At 39.3% G+C, this 23,333-nt stretch overlaps 1 protein-coding gene across 1 annotated transcript; it reads right to left on the reverse strand.

Moving 5' to 3' along the window:
• Positions 1–5,383: 5,383 nt before the first annotated feature.
• On the reverse strand, positions 5,384–16,228 carry LOC138879559 (uncharacterized). Its single transcript, XM_070159175.1, has 2 exons — positions 16,098–16,228; positions 5,384–6,170 (listed from the first exon to the last, which is right to left on the reverse strand). The coding sequence occupies exons 1-2, from the start codon at positions 16,226–16,228 to the stop codon at positions 5,384–5,386; spliced, it is 918 nt and encodes a 305-aa protein (XP_070015276.1).
• Positions 16,229–23,333: the final 7,105 nt, after the last annotated feature.

Genomic DNA, 23,333 nt, shown 5'->3' on the forward strand with positions numbered 1-23,333 from the left:
ATGCCCTCGATCAAGGTTTCATAGAATGCCATGCGTTTCATCATTTGAATTCACAAGGGAGGAGGTTTGTGAATGGAGATGAACTCCAATGTCCATATTTGATAGTCAAGGTGTCAAGAAGATAGGAGGGGAACAGAAGATAAGGGAAATACATGCTAGTAGCTTTCATCTGAAGCTACAAAGTAGGGGCACACAACAAGGCAGTAGCAAAAGAGTACTGCCCAGAAATGTTACTATGAAGTATGGGATGTTAGACAAAGGATAAAAGGGTGTGTTGTGGATCAAAAAACCAATGCATCCAATAACTTTTTCATCTCATACAGGGAGCCAGACAATTATATGTGCAGAACAACACCAGAATATACACATAATCTTCATGCAAAATACAGAGGGTGCTTCTGTTTCTGTAGATCATCATATCTAAATCCCTTGGAAGGAGAATATGGTGATCCTTTTTTATACTAACTTTGTGTTCTTTTTTGCAGGAAACGTTACTGTATCCATGCCTTACTATTTTCTACAAATTCAAAGGATAGTATTACATTTGATGCCCAGTCTCTTAAAGGAGTACTAATAGTAGGCACAGGCATGGAAGCATGGAGAATTTTTCCCAGAATTTTGGTCGACACAAATATGTATGACCTGGGATTTTGGCACTCGAATATGGGAACAATGGGTGCATTGTGTAGCAAAACACAAATACACCTTACTAGTCCTATATCCCAAGAATGATGTCAATCAATGGTTACCACAGTCCACGGATTACTGCTGGAGATCACACAACTACCTGCTCATACATGGGATATGCAAGAGAAATCTGTCCAGAATTTTGGTCGAATTCTTGTCTGCCTTGGGCTTTTGGCACTCAAAAATGAGATCAATGGATGCATTGAGGAATAATACCTCAATGCATTTCATTAAATCAACATCCCAAGAATGGTTCCAACTATTGATACCAACAGATGGCTGCTGGAGATCACACGACTACCTCCTCAAACAGTGTATGTCACACATGATAGAAAATGCTGGACCTTAGTTTCATTGAGAAGTGCATGTAGTTGTATCAAAAATTGTGAGAATGCAGGTGCATTACTGGATTGTAGACATCATGAGGATCAACTAAGGCTATGAGATTGAAAGGAACTGTAGATTTCTGCTTTGTATATTTGATGAAAAAAATTGTATGTTATTAAGTGTACAATCCCAACTTATATACAGAAGGAATGTTTTAGGGCAACATCCTATATTGCCAAGTGGTAATGTCCTATTTGCTAGGATAAAGTTGTACATAAAAGAAATACAAGGATGGAGCAAATAATTAAATACAAAGATATGGGAAAAATAACTAAAATATAGTGTAGCATGTGCTATACACTATATTCTGGACAAGGCAGACCCATAAGTGGGCCGGGTGACCAGGCCCAATTGTGTAGACCATAATTAGGCCCAAATTATCAAACCCACACATCAAAATACCAAACATTCCTCAAACCAAATTGTCTTCCCCATCTCCATCGACCAAATTGTCTGCCTCAAACCCATCAACTCCAACACCCCCTTCAAGCTAGAGGGGGTAGATAACACACACAGCTTGCCCAAATGATTACGATGAAGAGGTCCGGAGAGTGGTTTGGTGAAGAAATCTGCCAACTAGGCAGAAGATCGAACAAAGGTTAACGAAATCAGCCCAGCTAGGTATTGGTCGCGTACAAAATGACAATCGATTTCAACGTGCTTCGTCCGTTCGTGAAAAATAGGGTTTTTTGCTATGTGAATTGCTGTTTGGCTATCGGAGTGAAGAGGGACCGGAAGAGAGATAGGAATTGACAAATCCTCAAAAAGACGAACCAACCATGTGAGCTCTGCAACCACTCGCCGCATAGATCTGTATTCTGCTTCGCCGGAACTAAGCGAGATGGAAGTTTGCTTCTTGGACTTCCAAGAGATCGGAGAGGTACCAAGGGAAATGTAAAAACCACTAACCGACTTCCTCGAATCTGGGTAGGTGGCCCAATCGGAGTCACAAAAAGCTAGGAGCTTGAAGGAGGAGGAAGCAGACATAAAAAGCCCTGGCCCAGGATCTTTGAGCAGATAGCGAAGAACACGGAGTGCTGCATCTAGGTGTGGTTGTCGAGGGTTCTGCATGTACTGACTGAGGTGTTGGACAGTGAAGAGTAAGTCTGGGCGGTGTGAGTGAGGTAGTTAAGTTTGCCAAGGAGATGACGATACAAAGTGGGATCCTTCACTGGTTCCCCTATGTGAGTAGACAAACGAGTAGACGAATCGAGTGGAGAAGAAACATGTGACAAGTGCAGAGAGTCAAATTCTCGGAAAAGGTCTAAAGTGAATTTGCGTTGAGAAAGTAGGAGTCCATCTGTTTATCGGACAACTTCCATGCCTAGAAAAAATGTAAGTCCCCGAGATCTTTAATTTTGAACTCTTGATTGAGAAATTCTTTCAAAACATGTAGTTCTGTAGTGTCATTTCCTGTCATGAGTATATCATCCACGTAGATAGCCACCATAGAAATGGAAGAATCTGAACTTTTAAAGAACAAAGAATAGTCTTTGAATGAGTGAGTGAATCCCTTAAAATTCAAAGTAGTTGTAAGTTTAGCATACCACTGACGAGATGCTTGTCGTAGCCCATAAATTGATTTCTTTAGCTTGCATGCATAAGTATGTGAAGTAGGTACAACCCCAGGTGGGAATTTCATGTACACTTCTTCATTTAGATCTACATGTAGGAAAGCGTTATTCACATCTAGCTGGTATAGACCCCATCCTTTTTTTACGACAGTGGCTAGTATGCATCTGATTGTGGTCATCTTCACCACCGGTGAAAAAGTTTCATTGAAGTCTATTCCCTCTTTTTGTATGTCTCCTCTAATGACCAATCTTGCCTTTAGTCTTTCCACACTCCCATCTGAATGGTGTTTAACCTTATATACCCATTTGCATGGTAAAGCTTTCCTCTCGGGTGGTAATTCAACCACTTCCCAAGTCATATTAAGTTCAAGTGCCTCAATCTCTTTATTCATTGCTTCTTGCCACCCTGGGTGATGTGTTGCCTATAAATAGTCAGTAGGTTCTTGTATATTGGACAATGTGTTTAGCATATGTTGATTGGTAGAAGATAGTCCACTGAAAGATATATAAGTAGGTTTAACTGGTGTGAGAAAGCAAGAGTTGCTAACATCTGTGAGTTGGAGTGCATTACAGATAAAATCTTTGAGATAAAATGGAGTTGTGTGTGGTCGGGTAGACTTCCTAATAAGAACATTCATCGTAGAATCAGAATCCAAGGAAGGAAAAACTAGTGCAGATGTATGTGGTTGATTAGATGTTACTGGAGAATCTGGAGAGAAACTAGAAGGAGAGATAGAGTGAATAGGTGAACTAGGATGATTTGAACAAATGGGGGAAGAACAGAAGTCACTTGATGATGCAGAAGCCTCTTTGGAGGCTTTAGTGTGAGGTCTGATAGGAAAAGGTAAAGGTTCAGGAGTCTGATGACTTGCAGAAACTGGAGCAGTGGGTAAAGAAATCTCAGAAGAAGAATTAGACTTAATAGAAGCAAATGGAAAGAATTCTTCATGAAATACAACATCTCTAGAAATGAAAGGCTTCAAATTCTTGAGGTTCAACACTTTGTAACCCTTCTTTCCATGAGGATAACCTAAGAACACACAAGGTATAGCCCTTGGTTCAAACTTAGTTCTTTGATTTGAGACAGTAGAAGCAAAACATAAACACCCAAAGCATCTAAGGTTAGAGTAATTTGGCTTGCGTGAAAAAAGAACTTCATAAGGAGTCTTAAGCTTTAAGACACTTGAAGGAAATCTATTGATCAAATAGGTTGTTGTAAGAAGGCAGTCACCCCAGTATGATGTAGGCAGGTGTGATTGGTATAACAAGGCTCTAGATGTCTCTAAAAGATGCATGTGCTTTCTCTCCACCACTCCATTTTGTTGTGGTGTGGACACACAAGTGGTTTGATGAATAATACCTAGTGACTCAAAAAATTCTGATTGAATTTTACCACTTCCCAATTCAAAAGCATTATCCGACCTTATGATTTTCACCTTGCTGTTAAACTGTCTTTCTACCATAGATATAAAACCTCTTAGAATAGTGAATGCATTGGATTTATTGGTTAGTAGGTAGGTCCATGTGCCTCTACTGAAGTCATCAACAATTGTAAGAAAGTATTTAAAACCATCATATGTAGCACTATTGTATGGTCCCCACGTATCCACATGAATTAATTCAAACACTTTCTTAGTAGAAATAGAACTAGAGGGAAAAGGAAGTTTGCACTGCCTTGCCATAGGACAAATAACATATGTAGTGGAGAATTTGGAACACTTGGTTATAGAAACTGATGAAACATTTTTCATATTGCTAAGGGGCATATGGCCTAATCTGTAGTGCCATAGCTTCTCTTTTACAATTGAATCAGAAAAACTAAAACATGAATGCAAACTAAGATTGGAAACAGAATTCCTTCTTGGAATAAAAACACTTCTAAATTTAGGTGAACTCTTAGACACTGGTGTTATATGTCTGGATCTGAGAATGTAGAGGCCCTCTTCCTCTTTACCAATCTCCAGTGGGCTCTTCACTGAAGGGCCCTGTAGAAGAAAACATGAAAAAGGTGTGAATAAGACATATTGCTTGAGTTGTCTGCACAACTTGTGCACAGACAATAGATTATATTTGAAGGATGGAATGTAAAGAACATTTCGAAGAATCAGATTAGGCAAAAGAGAAATAGTTCCTGAATGAGTGACCTGAACGCTGTAAGAGTTTGGGAGTTTTACTATGAGAGGTTTAGCCAAAGTTTTTAAATCTATAAAAAAATCTTTGTTGAAAGACATATGTTCTATTGTTCCACTATCCAATATCCAAGACTCATCATTGATTTGAATTAAACAGGCTAAATCTTCACATAAATTGGTCATACCAGCATAGCTCACATTTGTTGCAACATCAGAGGTCTCTGCACTGGAATGTCCCACTTTCACTTGCTGAAGAAGCTGCAGCAGCTCAGCCACATTTTCCTTGGTGAGATTCTGAACTCCTGATGCACTTCCCTGTTCATTTTCTTCATTTGAGAAGGAAGCTTTGTTTGCCTGGGCACCTCCTTGAAATCTTTTCTCCCTTGTGAACTTGAAATCAGCTGGAAACTCATGAATTCTATAGCATTTCTGTATGCTATGTCCAGGTTTTTTGCAATAAGAACAAATTCCTAAATATTTCTTAGATTCAAAACTTGTTTTTTGCATCATGTTCTCATTAAATTTTCTGAAATTTCCTGGTTAGTTTGTAGCAATGAATGAGGTAGATTCCCCTGAGTATGCAGGGGTAGCATGTATCTCCCTCTATTTCTCATCTTGAATCACAAGAGAGTATGCATGTCCAATGGAAGGTAAAGGTGATGACAATAGAATGTTACTCCTTACCCCAATAAATATATCATTTAGTCCCATTAGGAACTGCAATAGTCTCTCATCTTGGTGTGCTTTCAAGCTTTTGACTTTTGCACCACACTCACACTCACAAACGCAAGCAGAAAATGTATTGAGTGCATCTAGTTCATCCCATAGGCTTTTGATTTTGGTGAAGTAAGTTGATACACTTGAATTACCTTGCACTACTGAACTTAATTCCTTTTGTAATTGGAACAGCTTTGCTCCATTTGCCTGTCCAAATCTGTCTTCCAGGTCACTCCACAAATCCTTTGCACTCTGTGAATAGAGCACACTTTCAGCTATCTCTTTGGACAAGGAATTGAGAAGCCATGAAAGTACCATATCATTACATTTACCCCAGGCCTGCTGGATTGTAGAATCAGTCTTAGGGATAATAAGAGTACCATCGATAAATCTCAGCTTGTTCTTTGCAGACAAGGCAATGATAACTGCCCTTCTCCAACCTCCATATCCTTTGCCATCAAAAGTTGAGGACACATGGTTCATCCCTGGATAGTTAGAAGGATGAACGTAATAAGGATGAGTAGAGTCAATTACTCCTAAAGCAATGGTAACTGTAGGTGCAGGAACATTAGTGGTGACAACAGAAGCAGAAGCTAGAGTATCAGCTGACTTTGGTGAAGTACCCATAGCAGATAAGATTAAGAGAAGAAGAAGAGAAAAAACTGATTTATGACTGAGAAAGCAGAAAAAATAGCAGAATTAAACCTGCTCTGATACCATGAAAGGAACTGTAGATTTCTGCTTTGTATATTTGATGAATAAAATTGTATGTTATTAAGTGTACAATCCCAACTTATATACAGAAGGAATATTTTAGGGCAACATCCTATATTGCCAAGTGGCAATGTCCTATTTGCTAGGATAAAGTTGTACATAAAAGAAATACAAGGATGGAGCAAATAATTAAATACAAAGATATGGGGAAAATAACTAAAATATAGTGTAGCATGTGCTATACACTATATTCTGGACAGGGCAGACCCATAAGTGGGCCGGGTGACCAGGCCCAATTGTGTAGACCATAATTAGGCCCAAATTATCAAACCCTCACATCCAAATACCAAACATTCCTCAAACCAAATTGTCTGCCCATCTCCATCGACCAAATTGTCTGCCTCAAACCCATCGACTCCAACAGAGATTGAATTGCCAGAGGTAAAACTAGTCACGACATATCATTGGAAAATCAAAGGAGTACCAAGGCAGTGGACTTTGTGAACCCAGGATTTGAACGTGGCTGGAGCACCGCTATCTTTGGCATAGTCATACCAATTACTAGCTAAAATTCGAGCGTGCAAATCTCTTAAACTTAAGGATTATGTTAAGTAATGAGCAAAGTATAAACTTTAAAATAATTAAATATCCTTAATTTAGTAGTAATATAACCAAAGTATGTCATCTATTCACACTCTACTTCATACTTGACTTCAATGCGTTTTTGTATTCTGAAAATAGTCAATCCTAATATATTACTAATCTTTACAAATACGGTGTTCTCAATGTAACAAAATAAACAATCATTTAAAATGAATTACTAATATTACTGCACGCTTCATTCTTGATATACTTTACGGATAAGATTACTCTTCCCATAGGTAAAATCAAATTTAATTGCACAAGTAATCAACCTATTACGTCGCGCTCCGTTGTGCTCTCTTATATTTATGGTTTAGCATTTGGAAATTAATTATTGTTATTGATGTAACACTAATTTTTAATGTATTTAATTTTATCAATGTGTTTCTACATAATTTATTTAACGCTTTTCAATTGAACATTTCCGAGGATCAGCAAAGGTAACATTATGAAAGTTAAAGGGAAAAAAACTTGAAATATCTTGTAAGTCGTCACGCGTCACAAATAATCTATATTGATCCAAATCACCAAAAGGAGAAGAAAGAAGATTGGTGCATATTTAATGATATTAATAAATAAATGGAGGGCGAGAAAGGGTTACTGTAGGTGTTGACCTGTGGGGGAAAGAAGCTTGGTTTGAAAATTGGACCAAGGGTTTAAATTTGGTGCCGAAAATATATTGTATGTGGAGATAGAAGTAAAAGGCTTTAATTAGCAGTGTTTTAAAAGGTTTTTTGGGACTCGTTCGGGGCTCGCTCCTGGACTGAGTACTGTCAAAACGCTCTGAAACTCAAGTGCGGGGCTCAGTTCTATGAGGCTTACGCCTCAAAACGCCCGACTATGCACCCTGAACACGCCTAACGCTTTACGCTTGGGGCTCGCCAAACAGTTCTTTATCCTGTGTCAGATTTCCTAATTAGTACAGTTGACCTTCAAAATTCTTCAATAAGTGAATGATTAAAGTTTTATTAATCTATAGAAATTAATATGAAAATCGAGAGTAACTCAAATAACGATTCATAATATTGCATATTTACTAATTGAGAACAGCGTGAGGGTGAATATAATTTGAACATTCTTCTTAAATAGATAACCAAAATTTGTATCTTCGCTTGCTATTTGCCTTCATGTCTTAGTTCATTGTCTTCCAAAATTATCAAACTTCTATTATTTTTCTATTTGGAAGTAATTTTATGTTTATTCATGAAGGAGTAATGTTTTAAACTACAGCATTGATGAACTTCATTAATTATTAACTTTTTGGATGGTAAATATTTAGTTTAATAACATTTATTAAGAAAATATGATTTTGTTATTATTGTATGTTATGGCGTTGTAGTTGATTTGTAGTTCGTAGGAGTATTAACATTATTAATTTGGTTATGCTGGTAAAAACATGCTAGATATTTTATTTTCTATGAGTTTCTTTAATTATTTGTAAATTTTTTAAACTTTTAATGTACTTTCTACATTTTATATATTATTATGGTATTTTATTAATATATAAATTAAAAAATTTAAAGATCCATAGGGCTTACGTCTCATGCCTTGGGACTTACGCCTTGTCTCGTAATACGTATAACGCCTTGGCTCACGCCCCCACCTTTTAAAACACTAATCCCTCCGTTTCAATTCATGTGAATCTGTTTGACTGGATGCAGAGTTTAAGAAAAAATGAAGACTTTTGGAATTTGTGGTCCTAAACAAGTCAAAAAGGGGCACAGAGTATTTGTGTGATTATAAAAACTTCTCATTAAGGATATAATTTTAAGTTTAAGCTAAATTGTTACTAAATTTAGAAAGAATTTTTTTTTTTTTGAAACTGATCAAAAAGGAAATAGATTTATAGAAGTATTAATTAGAACAAGAAGAAGGTGGGGCGTAGGGGGTTTGGCTGGGAAGCTATGAAAAGAGAATTAAACAATGGAAAAGATAAGGTGCAAGAAAGTGGGTTCCAACTCAGATCGTCAAGTACAAAATCAGCAGCCCAAACCAGTGCTCCAACGTAGCATTTTGAATATATAACACCTTTGCGCCGTATCTTCTAGGTATATATATGCATAATACCATGTAAAAATTTCGGAGGTTAATGGGTGTCGGTGACCCCTCTAAGAACAGTGTAAGTCCGCCAATAACTTAATTAAAATCTATTAGCCCAAAGCTCGAGTATGGAAGACCTGTATTAGTCAATTACCATGTCCTTGCCACCCCCACCATCTCTCTTTTGGTAGTAATTAAGTGGTTAGTTTGTTTTACTCTAACTTTGTTTATACTCTCTATCCTTTTTCTTTTTAGTCTTCTCTTGGTCGTTTTCTTTCTTTTTAGTCTTCTCTTGGTCGTTCTTTTTTCTTAGTAGTCTTCTCTTGGTCGTTTTCTTTCTTTCTAGTCTTCTCTTCGTCGTTTCCTTTCTAAGATAGACCTTTATTCCTTCTAGAAAAGGTTTCGCACTAAAGGTATGAATACAATATACTATTATTCAATTTCTCTTTTTTCCTTTTTTGTAGTGAGTTCATACTGGAGGATTGGTATTGTTGAACATCAGAGTTGAGACAGGAAACGAAGACCGAGGAATTTAAATGTTTTCATATACTATTTTTATCAAGTTAAGTTTATGTCCTTATTATTTGTAATTTTAATTTAAAATAATCTTTTTTCAACTTTAACCAAATATCCAAAAACATAATTAGTACTAATTCAGTGCCGAGCATGTGATCCTAAAGCGGTTGTTTTTTGTTTCCCACTAGATATTCAGTACGGGCCCGGCAAATACGCTTCTTATAAAAGATAACTCCATACCCAGAGCTCGAATCTAAAATTTTTTATTAAGGATGAAGTAATAATTACTTGAATATATAAATATTTTGATTTATATGTATCTCACCAGCAGTACATATAGTTAAATTTATGTTACTTCCACAACAAAATCAGGCTTCATTGCTAAGTCATATCCTCATGAAAAGTTGTTGTAGATTATAAACGTCTTCATTTCAAAAGAACAAAAAGTGGAGAAGAAAGTAGTAGCTCAGTTCTTTTGTACAAAAAAAGTTTTGAGATTGACAACGCAAATAAAGTTGTGAGATCGACAAAGGCAAATTTTGATGAACGCAAAAGGTTAACAATCTACGGTCTGTAGTAAGTCAAGGAATAATTGACAAGACTATACAGATCGAGTACTGTCTAGAATTTTCTTTTAGAGAGCTACTATGGAATCATACAATGTAAAGCGAAGCACATTCACTGATTCTGATTTATTTTGCCCAGATCTGCAGCCACCTTTAAAGCGGCACCTTACAATGAGGATAGGTTAAAGGAAACATTTGACAACCAGACATTTGGTGTTGGATATTTTCCCTCTAAGGATAACTTGACACAATAAAAAACCAAAGGAAATAGAAAATCATTCATACCATTGTTTCCTATGTAATGCAATCGAATAGTCCTAAGCAAGAGTTAATTTTTTTTTTCCTTTTCTAACTCCAAATATTTAATGAGAAAACCAGATAAAACCATTTGTACCATTCTGCAACCGTATAGTCCTAAAAAGTAAATTGATCCATACCTTGATCAACTCAAATACAAAAGCGAAGAATGCTGGTGGAAAAAGAACAAATTGGTGGTGGTTAACAATACCTACATAGTAACTAGAGGCGGAGCAGCCTTATGGATTCTGAATTTTAGAACGATGACTTCAACTATTAGTAACTGGTTTTAAAATTTAATATTTATACATACTTCATGAATTTTTTGACATAAGTACACTGTTGAGCACGACGACTTTAAGTGTTAATAACTAGATTTTAAATTTAACATTATTTAATGGATTTTTCGACACAAATGCTCTATTTGAACAAAAGCTACTGAATTATTGCCCTAATAGCCAAGCTACGAGCTCCGTGTCACGGCCCAAAACCCGACCCGGCATGATGTCGCCTATCGTGGAACTAGGTCAGCCTCAACTCAATAACCAACACAACAATAATAAGTTGAAAACATTAATGGAAGCTTTTAACATTTAAAGAAGCTATTTGAAACATAAGAAATTCCAAGATAAGATACAATCCAGCCCAAAACCAGGGTGTCACTGAGTGCAAGAGCGTATACATAGTCTATTACAATGTCTAGAGGAGAAACAGAAATACAACTGGAAAATAAGAAGGAAAGACAAGGCCTGCGAATGCCGTGGAGATACCTCAATAATCTCCTAAGGCTGAAGCCTCGATCAACAACAACCACTGGGTCCAAAAGTGCCTGAATCTGCATACAAGGTGCAATGGGTAATGTGAGTATACCAACTCAGTAAGTAACGAGTCCAAACTATGGACTGAATGGTAGTGACGAACTCAACCTCAACAGATATAATAGAAACAACGTACAGAACGTAGTCATGCTTTCAGTTAAATGGACAGCTCAAAGCAATAAGGTAAAAACAGATCTGGACAGTGTAAGATATATGACTCAACTACCTCTACATGCCAATGCACCGACTGTATGAAATGTACAATGTACTCTCACTCTCAAGTGCTCAACCACTCGGTACTGAATATGACCGTTCGAACCAGGGAAATCCATTCTAGAACATACTCATCACTGGCTATAAGTCACCCGGTACCGAGTAAAAAGGGTAATTCATCCCTGTGGAGAAATTCATCTCCAGATATCAATACTTCGGACAAATTCATGTCTAGGGAAATCCATCCCTCAATAATATCAATCACGCCCAATGGGGGTGTGCAGACTCTGGAGGAGCTCCTACAGCCCAAGCGCTATCATAATCAATATAATTGTTGCGGCGTATAGCCCGACCCCATAACTATCACTCATAATCAGGCTCCCGGCCTCACTCAGTCATCACTCTCCAGTCTCACCCACGGGTTCGCAATGTCATGGAAACTAGCCTAGAAACAATGATATATTATGCCAATAATAACAACTGAGATTGAGATATGATATAAAGTGTATAAATATGACTGAGTACAAAATAAAAGTGAAATTAGTAAAATGACAGCAAGAAATGACCACTAGGGGTACCAACAGTATCGGCGTGAAGCCCTAATATGATATCTAGTATGTTTTGCAGCTCAATTACTTTATCACATAATAAAAACCCGGATATCAACAAGAAGGAGTCATTAAACTGTGCCAAGGAATGAACCAGGTCACGATTCTCATGGTGCACGCCCGCACACCCTTCACTTGGCATGTGCATCACCTCAATACTAACCACATAATACGTAGTTCGGGGTTTCAAATCCTCAGAACCAAGTTTGAAAGCGTTACTTACCTTAAACCAAGCAAACTCCTACTCCGAAATGTCTTTGCCCCTCAAATCGACCTCCAAACGTCCCGAATTTAGCCACAAGCGTTACAATACAATCAATATAGGCTAAAGGAACCAATTCCACAAGAAAAATACCAAATTCTAACCAAAATCCAAAATCGACTCAAACCCGGCCCACGTCTTGAAATCCGACAAAAATTGCAAAATCCGAAGGCCCATTTACTCATGAGTCTAACCATACCAATTTCATCAAAATACGACTTCATTTGCTCCCCCAAATCCCTAAAGTCCACTCTCCAAAATCCCAAGTCCTAACCCTCTATTTCACTTTAAAAATCCTACTAATTAGGTGGGAAAACACCATAGCTAATGGTATTAGAGCTCATTCAACTTACCTCAGTGAATATCCTTGAATCCCTTTCAAAAATCTCCCCAAGAGCTCCAAAGTCCGAATTGAAAATGGTGGAAATGAGCAAAAATCACGAAGTCCCCTTTTTATACCTTCTGTCCTATGAAACCGCACCTGCAGTCCACTTGTCCGCTTCTGCGATGCCGCACCTGCGGAATTTTAATCGCAGGTGCGGAACTCACTTAATACACCAGGTTTCGCATCTGCAGCAAACCTCTCACATATGCGGTTGCGAACCTGCGCATCTCCCTCCGCTTCAACGGAATAGGCCAATCTCTTCACTTCCGCATCTGCGACTCAGTCTGGCATCTGCGAGCTCGCAGATGCGACCTCTCTTATGCACCTATGGTTCCAGCCCAGGTCCTCTATGTCTGCATCTGCTGCTCCTCAAGCGCACCTGCAGTTCCCACTTCGCAGGTGCGAAAACACCACCAGCAGCAGCTTCAGCTGAATTCTTCCAATTCCAAACTCCCCATTAGCCATCCGGAATCACCTCGAGCCCCTCGGTACCTCAACAAACATACCAACAAGTCATATATCAACCTACAAACTTAGTCTAGCCTTTGAATCACTCAAAACAACATCAAAACACCCAATTACCCTCGGATTCAAGCCTAAGAACTTCTAAACTTCCAAATTCCACCAACGACGCCTAAACCTACCAAATCAGTATCGAATGATCTCAAATTTTACACACACGTCACAAATAACACTACAAACCTACTCCAACTTCCGAAAATCCATTCCGACCCCGATATCAATTTTCCACTGCCGACCAAAATTGCCAAAATTCCAACTTTCGCCAATTTAAGCCTAATTCTACTACGGACCTCCAAATCACATTCCGGACGCGCTCCTAAGTCCAATATCATCTAACGGAGCTAATGGAACCATCAAAATTAAAATCTGAGGTCGTTTATACATATGTCAACATCTGGTCAACTCTTCCAACTTAAACCTTCACATAAAAGACTAAGTATCTCAATTCACTCCAAAACCACTCTTGACCCGAACCAACTAAACCAGTAAGATATAATACAGTTGAAGAACAAAAATGAAGCAAAAAATAGGGGAACGAGGCTATAACTCTGGAAATGATTGGCCGGTTCGTTACACTCCGCCCTTGATAGTAATTGATAAAGTCTCCAACGCCCACAGATCCAGAGCTTTCAAGGCGCTTGCCCACAAAGCTAGTGCAGATCCCTATCAATAATAGGCTGAATAGGTAGGGAGCAGTCTAGGGACTGGATGTTCGGAGAGAGTTTGCTTACAAAATTAAAATAAGATAGGTCAGTCAAAGAAAAAGTACAATGCATAATGGGTTTTCTGCTCAGAACACCATCCTACAAAGTAAGATATTGATATGATGAGTAATGATGCCTTTATACTAAATACTCCCTCCATTCCAATTTATGTGAACCTGTTTGACTAAGCACGAAGTTTAAGAAAAATAAAAACTTTTAGAATTTGTGGTCCTAAACAAGTCAAAAGGGGGTTTAGAGTATTTGTGTGGTTATAAATGATTCTCATTAACGGTAGAGTTGTAAGTTTAAGCTAAATTGTTTCCAAATTTATAAAGGGGTCATTCTTTTTGGAATAGACCAAAAAGGAAATAGGTTCACATAAACTGGAACAGAGGGAGTAGCTCTCAACTTGACATCTTCAGATAGTGATGTTGATCTTGCGTTGGTATTCTGTACCCGTTAATTGCCAAACAAATAGCATCACCAGAATTTCTAGCAACCACAATTACAATGTTTTCTTTGTTAGGTGTCATGCGGAAGCTAGTAAAGCAAACTTTGAATACCAAAAGAGACATAAACATTTAACGTGGTTCGGTCAATTAATCTACGTCCATAGATGGAGATGAGCAATCCACTATATATATATATATACATATATATATATATATATATACATATATATATAAAGAGAGTACGAAATATTGAGAGAATAAAGGCAAACACAAGTGACATACTAACACTTGTCTTGAAAAGTTCTCTCCCTAAACAAGACTCTCAAACCCCTTATGGCTACATTGTGGATGCTACTAAATGAGAAGGAAGGATCCTCAATTTGTAGAAGTCCAAACCTTTTCCTCCAACAAAAGTGTCACGACCCAAGTTATAGCTCTGTGAACTGTCGTGATGGAACCTAGTCCCTACGACTAGGTAAGCCTAACATTGCGGAAAAAGGAACGAAAAACATAAAAGCTTACAACTAACAGGTAAATGTTAACAAGGAAATGAGATGTCGCTTGGCATTTACAATAATCACTTTCAAAAAGTACATAAACTCTCCCAAAACCCGGAATGTCATAAGTCACAAGCTACAGAAAGAAAACAATGCTTCTAAACTCCAGAATCAAACAAAAGAAGAAAATACAAGAAGTGTTTAACTTGACGAAGAGTAAATAGGGACTTCGAGGTGTGCGGACGCGACAGATATATCTTGAAGTCTCTACTGTCGTCTCGTCTCACAGATAATGCAACTAATGTGGTGTACCTGGATTTACACACGAAAAACATATGCAGGAAAGGGTATGAGTACACTACAATGGTACCCAGTAAGTGCCGGATGAAATATCACGAACCTTCCGCCAAGCTGGGAGGTAAGGCAAGCTCATAAGCAACCTCCCCAACACACCGCAACACCTCATAAGGACCAATAAACCTTGGGCTCAACTTGCCCCTCTTTTTGAATCTCATAACGCCCTTCATAAGAGAAACCCAAAGCAAGACCCGCTCTCCAACCATAAATGAAATATCGCGAACCTTCCGGTCTACATAACTCTTCTGTTTGGACTGGGCTATGCAAAGTCTATCCTGAATCACCTTAACCTTCTCCAAGGCATCCTAAACCAAGTCCGTACCCAATAATATGGCCTCTCCTGACTCGAACCAACCTACCAGGGACCGACACCGCCTACCATACAGAGCCTCATACGGTTCCATCTGAATGATGGCTAATAACTATTGTTGTAGGCAAACTCCGCAAGTGGCAAGACCTGATCCCAAGAAACTCCAAACTCTATCACACACGAATGGAGCATATCCTCAAGAATCTGAATGGTGCGCTCGGATTGTCCATCCATTTGGGGTGAAATATTGTGCTCAACTCCACCCAGGTATCCAACTCATGTTGTACGGCTCTCCAGAACTATGATGTAAACTGCGTGCACCGGTTAAAGATAATAGATACCGGCATGCCATGATGTCTGAAAATCTCACAGATATAAACTCTATCCAGCTGCTCGGAAGAATAGGTAGTCATCACAGGAAGGAAATGAGAGCATATCCACAATCACCCAAACTGCATCGAACTTCAGCTGAGTCCGTGGGAGTCCAACAACAAAATCCACAGTGACCTGCTCCCATTTCCACTCCAGAATCTCTAACTTCTGAAGCAATCCACCCATCCGTTGATGCTCATACTTCACCTGCTGGCAATTTAGGCATCAAGCAACATATTCCACTATGTCCTTCTTCATTCTACGCCACCAATAATGCTGCCTCAAGTCCTAATACATCTTCGTGGCACCCAGATGAATAAAGTACCGTGAGCTATGAGCCTCCTGAAGAATCAACTCACGCAAACCATCCACATTAGGCACACATAGCATACCCTGCATCTTCAATGCACCATCGTCCCTAATAGTAACCTCTTTAGCATCACCATGCTGAACCATGTCCTTAAGGACAAGCAGATGAGGGTCATCATACTGGCGCTCCCTGATATGATCATAAAGAGAAGACCGGGAGACCACACAAGCCAATACTCGACTAGGCTCAGAAATATCCAATCTCACAAACTGGCTGGCTAAGGCCTGAACATCCAACGCCATGGGCCTCTCTGCTGCTGGTAGATAAGCCAAACTCCCTAAGCTCTCTGCCCGGTGACTCAAGGCATCGGCCACCACATTGTCCTTCCCTGGGTGGTACAAAATAGTGATATCTTAATCCTTAAGCAGTTCTAACCACCTCCTCTAATGCAAATAAAGATCCTTCTGCTTGAACAGATGCTGCAAAATCCGATGATCAGTATAGATCTCACGGGGACACTGTACAAATAGTGCCTCCATATCTTCAATGCATGAACAATAGATGCTAGCTCAAGGTCGTGGACAAGATAGTTATTTTCATGCACCTTCAGATGTCTGGACGCGTAGGCAATCACCCTACGGTCCTGCATCAACACCGCGATGCGGCCAACTCGCGATGCATCACAATAGATTGTATAAGACCCCAAACATGTAGGCAATATCAATACTGGGTTGTAGTCAAAGCTATCTTGAGCTTTTGAAAGCTCTCCTCACACTCCTTCGTCCACCTGAATGGAGCACCCTTCTGGGTCAGCCTGGTCATAGGTGTTGCAATAGAAGAGAATCCCTCAACAAATAGATGGTAATAGCCCGCCAAACTAAGAAAAATTCAGATCTTTGTAGCTGAGGACGGTCTAGGCAAACTCTGCATCGCTTCCAATTTTTTTCGGATCCACCTTGATCCCTTACTGCCATGGAATCCAAACAGAACTCACATTTTGAGAACTTTGCATATAATTTCTTCTCTCCCAAGGTCTGAAGCACAGTCCTAAAATGTTTCTCATGATCTTTCTGACTCCAGGAGTATACCAGAATGTCATCAATAAAGACAATGATGAATGTATCAAGATAACACTAAAATACACTGTACATCAAATGCATAAATGTTGTTGGGGCATTGGTCAGCCCAAATGACATCACAAGGAACTCATTATGACCATTGTCACACCTTCTTTTTGCGCGCCCGCCCTGAAGGGTTAAATGCGCGGGTGGAGTTTTTCCAATTTAGTTGACAATATTCGAAATGAGATTATTTATTTAATTCAGAGTCGCCACTTGGGAAAAGTTTGGTTTTTTTGGTGTCCCAAGTCACCGGTTTATCTTGAATCCCAAATCGAGGAAATTTTCGACTTTTCCAAATGAAGTCTGCGAACCAGAAATTCTAAGTAAGGAATTCTGTTGACCCGAGGGAAGGTGTTAGGCACCCTCGAATCCCGTGGTTCTAGCACGGTCGCTTAAATTGTTATAATGGCTAAATATCTGGTTTAAATACATGTTGTGACTTATGTGCTTTTATTAAGTTTAAACCGCTTTTATTATTATCACTTATTTTTTATAGAATTGCAACGTCGTGAAAATGTATCTCGAACTACGTCACAATCAATGCGCCCGTGATCGTCAACACATCTGGACTTCGTTGAGATTTGGATTTGGGTCACATCAATGTGCACCCGAATTTAAGAATATGGTTTAATTAGGCCGCGTCTAAAGAGTCTAACTCGTTATTATTTTTGTGGAAGACCATGAAATTCGCTAAACGGCCTATCCTGGACTCTAAATAATTATTATGGTTATTTATTGAGGGCCACACAATTTTGCATTTTTGTTTGGCGAGGCTCGCCTCTATTTTTAGAAAAGGATATCCTAAAGTGGCTCATTTCTAACTATGTTCAATCTAAAATAGAAGAAAGAATACATGTCAATTCAAGTATATGTTTTGGGCCTAAATCTTATCAATTTATGATTAGTTATTTGTAAAGTAAAAGATGTTCTACTTTTATGAGAAATGTTCTACTTTGATAAAGGAATTACGTGACAAATGCTAGTCTCATATCCAAAACATCTCTTGAATTGAATTCAAACTAGACTCATTTAGGCTAAGTTACGGGAATTAACCCACTGAGCATTATTATCCCTGGGGGTTCGAACGCGCTCCTATATATTGCCTAGCGTGTTTTGATGAAAGAAACTAAAATAAAACAGAACATCATTGTAAGGTGGAAGTATCCTATCATTATAGCTAAAACAAAAATCTGATCAGTCACTGTGTCAAATATTTGTACATCCTACGTACCACACCATTACTTAACCCATATCAACAAACAACTATAAACTAAGATACAAGAGGTTAAAACTCAGCTTAAGCATTAACTAACTGGAATTTTGCTATTGAATTATATACTGATCAATTCATACGAAAGGAGCAATGGACCACGAGCATTACAGATAGACATTTAAACTTCTTGGAATTCCTTTTATTTCATGCTTTCGAACGGTTACAGTTTACACCCACATAGGATTTGAAATGTGTACCTGGAATGCTGAAAATGCAAAGGAGAAGAAGAAGAAGATGTGGAAATCAGCAGCAGCGAGAAACAGAACTAGCAATAGCAGCAGGATAGAATAACAGCAAACAACAACCCAGCAGAATAGGCTCAAGTGCAGGAATGCAACTATAGCCGATAGAAGAAATAGCCAAATGACAACAACACACAGTGGAGTAGAATCAGAACTCCTGGCAGACCAAAACCAGTAGTAAACCAATGAAAACACTCGACTAGTAGACACAGTTGGAGCCTCGAAGAATCAGAATTGATTTGAACAAGTTGAACAAATGAAACCCAAACAACAATAGGAAAGGACAAGTTTCTGATTGTTGACTGTATACTTTCTATCTTTTAACCTCTCTCTATCTGTGTTTTCCTAAACTCGGTTCTATCCTTTTCAATCCTCTCTATATGTGTATATCTCTGTACCCCCCCCCCTAATTCTGTATTTTTCTCCCTCTTTTATAAGCCTTAACACTACCCCTTTTAACAGCCTATTTTAGAATGTCACAGTACCCTCCCATGTGCCTTCACATTTTTAGATTCCAATTAGTTATTTAAGTATTAACCCCCATCAACAATCCCTGGCAGACTTAACTTTTTTTTTTAAAAAAGGTTTAATACTTTTAAACTAAAGCAAGGTATGGGCAGTAGAATATATCTGACAGCATATGCTGTCCAATTATTCAAAACTTAACAAAAGACCTTTATGCAGGCCACATGTTGTGCACAAAGCACATGAGGTGCACCAATGCACATGCTGTGCACGAGTGCACATGCCCTCCAATTCAGAATTTAAACCAAACATCCCTTTTTACATTACTGATCAATTCAACAGCTATAAGTAAACAAAAACTGGTTCTTAATTGACTCAACAAAATGCTTAGCAGAAGTAAGTCGATTTGTTATTGTTCGGATAACTGAAACTAATTGACGACACATGTCGACTCGACTATATTAGCATTAACATACACAATCGTAGCCAAAAATCAGACATTTAAAGTATGGGACACATGACTCGACTTATACCGATTAAACAGAATTATACTTCGAGGAATCAGTTAATCAGTACAAATTTGGAATACAACCAATACACATGCCTTATCAGAATAGGAGGGGTTCAAACAAACACAGTGGTCCAGGCAAAGTGGACAAACAGAAGTTGGTAAAAATTCAAAGACACAAAATGAAACAAAACATGGACAGACATTTAATCACTCACATGGACAAAAACAAATAAAGGAAAGAAATCAGACTCACCTTAAAACTTGAAAAGTTAAAAGTTTGAACTCGGATTTGGACAGACCTTTCTTAAGGCTGAACGGACTTTAATCGAAGTGTTTCTCAGATGAGAAACACTTCGATTAAGGTCCATTAGACCTTAATCTCTTTGGCTCGGACGGACATGGGCCAGTGATGAAGAACTACAAAGTTCCAAAACTCAGATCCGGGATTCATGCTTCCCTGGTCAGATTCGGACCAAACCAAGTATGGTTTGGTCACGAGGGGGTCTGGGGAGTGTCTGGTATGAATTTAGGGCAGATCGGTGTAGATTAGGTTCCGACTCGAATCTTCAAATGAAGATTCGAGAAGGTGGGATAGGATTCGAGGTGTGTGGTTGATAGATTTGGGTTCAGGACGTCAAGGGGGTTCTATGGTGTTAGGGGCGAGGTCACCGGCGTCCGTGCCGCCGGTTTTCATGGTGAGGGGTACAGGGGCGGCTCTAGGGTTTGGGGGTTATGGTGAAGACGATGAAGGCTGGGGTTTGGATAGGGGGGCAGGGTAGTGTTATGAGTTTATATAGTTAGTGGGTAAGTGGATCCTGGCCGTTGGATGAGATGAGATGAAGGGCCAGGATCCTTCGGCTATCAGGGAACGACGTCGTTTCAAGGGTAAAGGGTTGGGGTCGGTCCGGGTGAGACGGGTCGGGTTTGTTGATGGGTTATGGGGAATTGATCTTGGCCGTTGATCAATTTGAGATCAACGGCCCAGATCAACCTGTACCAATACGACGTCGTTTGGATTCTCTGGGCATCAGGTGGTCTGGACCGGGCAGGCCTGGGTTTTGGGCTGTTTGTTTGGGCCAATTTTGTTAAAATTGGCCCAAGTCCGGAAGAAGAAAGGGACCTTTTCTTTTCTTTTTTTTATTTTTTTATTTCTTTTCCTTATTTATTTTAAAAACAAAACTAAACAAAAAATCAAAAATTAAATACACACTCAATACAATTATTCGCACACACACTAAAATATTTCAAAACAAGTAAAATCAAACAAAACAAAATCACGGACAAAGATGCCTGTTTATGCCTTTCTATTTAAACCATGTTACGGTTCAGATTATGCATGACACGTACACATTTTTTTTTTAATTTTGTTTTTATAAAGTAAATAAATAAAAATAGGCCAAAGTCACAAATAAATCAACAAAGTGCCGCACAAAAATCCAAAAATTGTACAGCAGGACCAATTTTATTCTTTTGGAGCGACTGTCGCGCAAAAACAAAAATCACGTGCTCACAGCTGCCCCTCTTTGTTCGGAAACACGAAGAGTTTTCGTGCAAAGATAAAGTGAGCGTGTATGAGCGATTTTTGCCTATGGACCACTCCGTATGAAGCATGTTTTTGAAAGATCTGACCGAATCTTGCTTCAAAGATTTCCTACATATCCTGGGCTAAACAGGAATCAGGTCAATGTAGTTCGAGAAGTTTTGGTAGCTGGGACTACCATGGGACTGCAATGCTTGCTGCTACTGCTGTTGTCACTGCTACGTCACTGACCGCCTTATTACAACCAAACGAAAATTGGAGACTGAACTAACTACTTATATGCATGTCAACTGCTAGTTACAAGATTCCTATCTGTGATTCTTTTATGACGTGATCATGGGTCTTTAGCTGATTCTGCTTGTAGACTCCGATCTGAATCTTGATGCTCGCGAGTTGCGGCGACTTGTTTAACCTTTGGGATACTGAGTGAGACGTGATTGGCAGGGTTCAGGCCCTTAATCAAACGTTGGAGTCAATCCTCCTTGCATTTACTCCGATATCTCGGGACATCTTCTCTTTTTCTTTTTTTCTTCTTTGATTCCGAACTGGGATTCATCTCGTGGGTCATTTCGATCCATGTGGCTCGAGGCTAAACCTGCGGGAAAAACAAACGAACGAAATTTTTCTGCCCCAGTTTCACTAGGAAAACTTCGTTAATTATTTGCCAGGAAGTTCATAAAATTGATGAAGGAAAAATAAAAATGCTTAGTTCAGGATTGGAGCCCTAATACCGACTAGCTGGGGAAAGGTTCAGTTTAGGGTTTAAAATCCTAATGCCGAACAAAGGAAGAATTCAGTTTAGGGTTTAAAACCCTAATGCTGACTGAAGGAAAAATTCAGTTCAGGGTTTAAAACCCTAATGCGGATTGCATGGAAAAGAGTTCTCGGGTTATGCTGAAAAGATTCATCGAGTCATGCTGGGAGGATTCATCGGGTTATGCCGGGAAGTTTTATTCGGAATATGCCGAAAAGATTCATCGGGTTATGCCGAGGGGATTCGGGTTATGCCGAAAAGATTCATCGGGTTATGCCGGGAAGATCTATCGAGTTATGCCGAGGGGATTCATCGGGTTATGCCGAGAAGATTCATCGGGTTATGCCGGGAAGATTCATCGGGTTATGCCGAGGGGATTCATCGGGTTATGCCGGGAAGATTCATCGGGTTATGCCGGTAAGATTCATCGGGTTATGCCGGGAAGATTCATCGGGTTATGCCGGGGAAATTCATCGGGTTATGCCGGGAAGATTCATCGGGTTATGCCGGGAAGATTCATCGGGTTATGCCGGGGAAATTCATCGGGTTATGCCGGGAGGATTCATCGGATCATGCCGGGAAGGTTTATCGGGTTATGCCGAAAAAATTCATCGGGTTATGCCGAAAAGATTCGTCGGGTTATGCCGGGAGGATTCGTCGGGTTATGCCGGGAAGATTCATCGGGTTATGCCGGGAAGATTTATCGGATTACGCCGAAAAGATTTATCGGGTTATGCCGGGAGATTCATCGGGTTATGCCGGGAAGATTTATCGGGTTATGCCGAGAAATTCATTGGGTTATGCCGGGTGGATTCGGGTTATGCCGAGAAGATTTATCGGGTTATGCCGAAAAGGAAGAGAGTCCTCGGGTTATGCCGGGAATTTGGATAGAAAAAGTTCCTTGGGTTATGCCAGGGAGATCCGGGGTTTATACCGGGATAGTTGACGAACGAGGTCCTATGCTACCATGATTTGTTTTTCTTTTGAGATGTTCATTTTTTATTCCCTGTCTTCTTTCCTTCCTTTGGTTCTCCCTTTCTCTCTCTCTCTTTTTTTTTTTTATCAGAAATGTACGAAAGAATTATGGGGAAAACTTACCATTGGTCGTTTTCCCGCTGCAAGGCTGTTTCGATACTTGTGTGCTCCATTTCTTTTGGGTTACACCAGCTTCATGCATGGCTACTTTGGGTCGCACCTGTCTCCATTTCCCACACAAAGAAAACATTGTCAGTTTGAAAATGGCGGTTGGTTTTGGGGGCCTTGATCGTTCCAATTGCTTTGTCTTAGCCTAATTCTTGTTGAAAAACTCTGCCATTGATTAGATTTACATGTGAAACCCTTTGGA

The sequence above is a fragment of the Nicotiana sylvestris genome, chromosome 10, assembly GCF_000393655.2.
Source record: "Nicotiana sylvestris chromosome 10, ASM39365v2, whole genome shotgun sequence".
Classification (NCBI taxonomy): domain Eukaryota; kingdom Viridiplantae; phylum Streptophyta; class Magnoliopsida; order Solanales; family Solanaceae; genus Nicotiana; species Nicotiana sylvestris.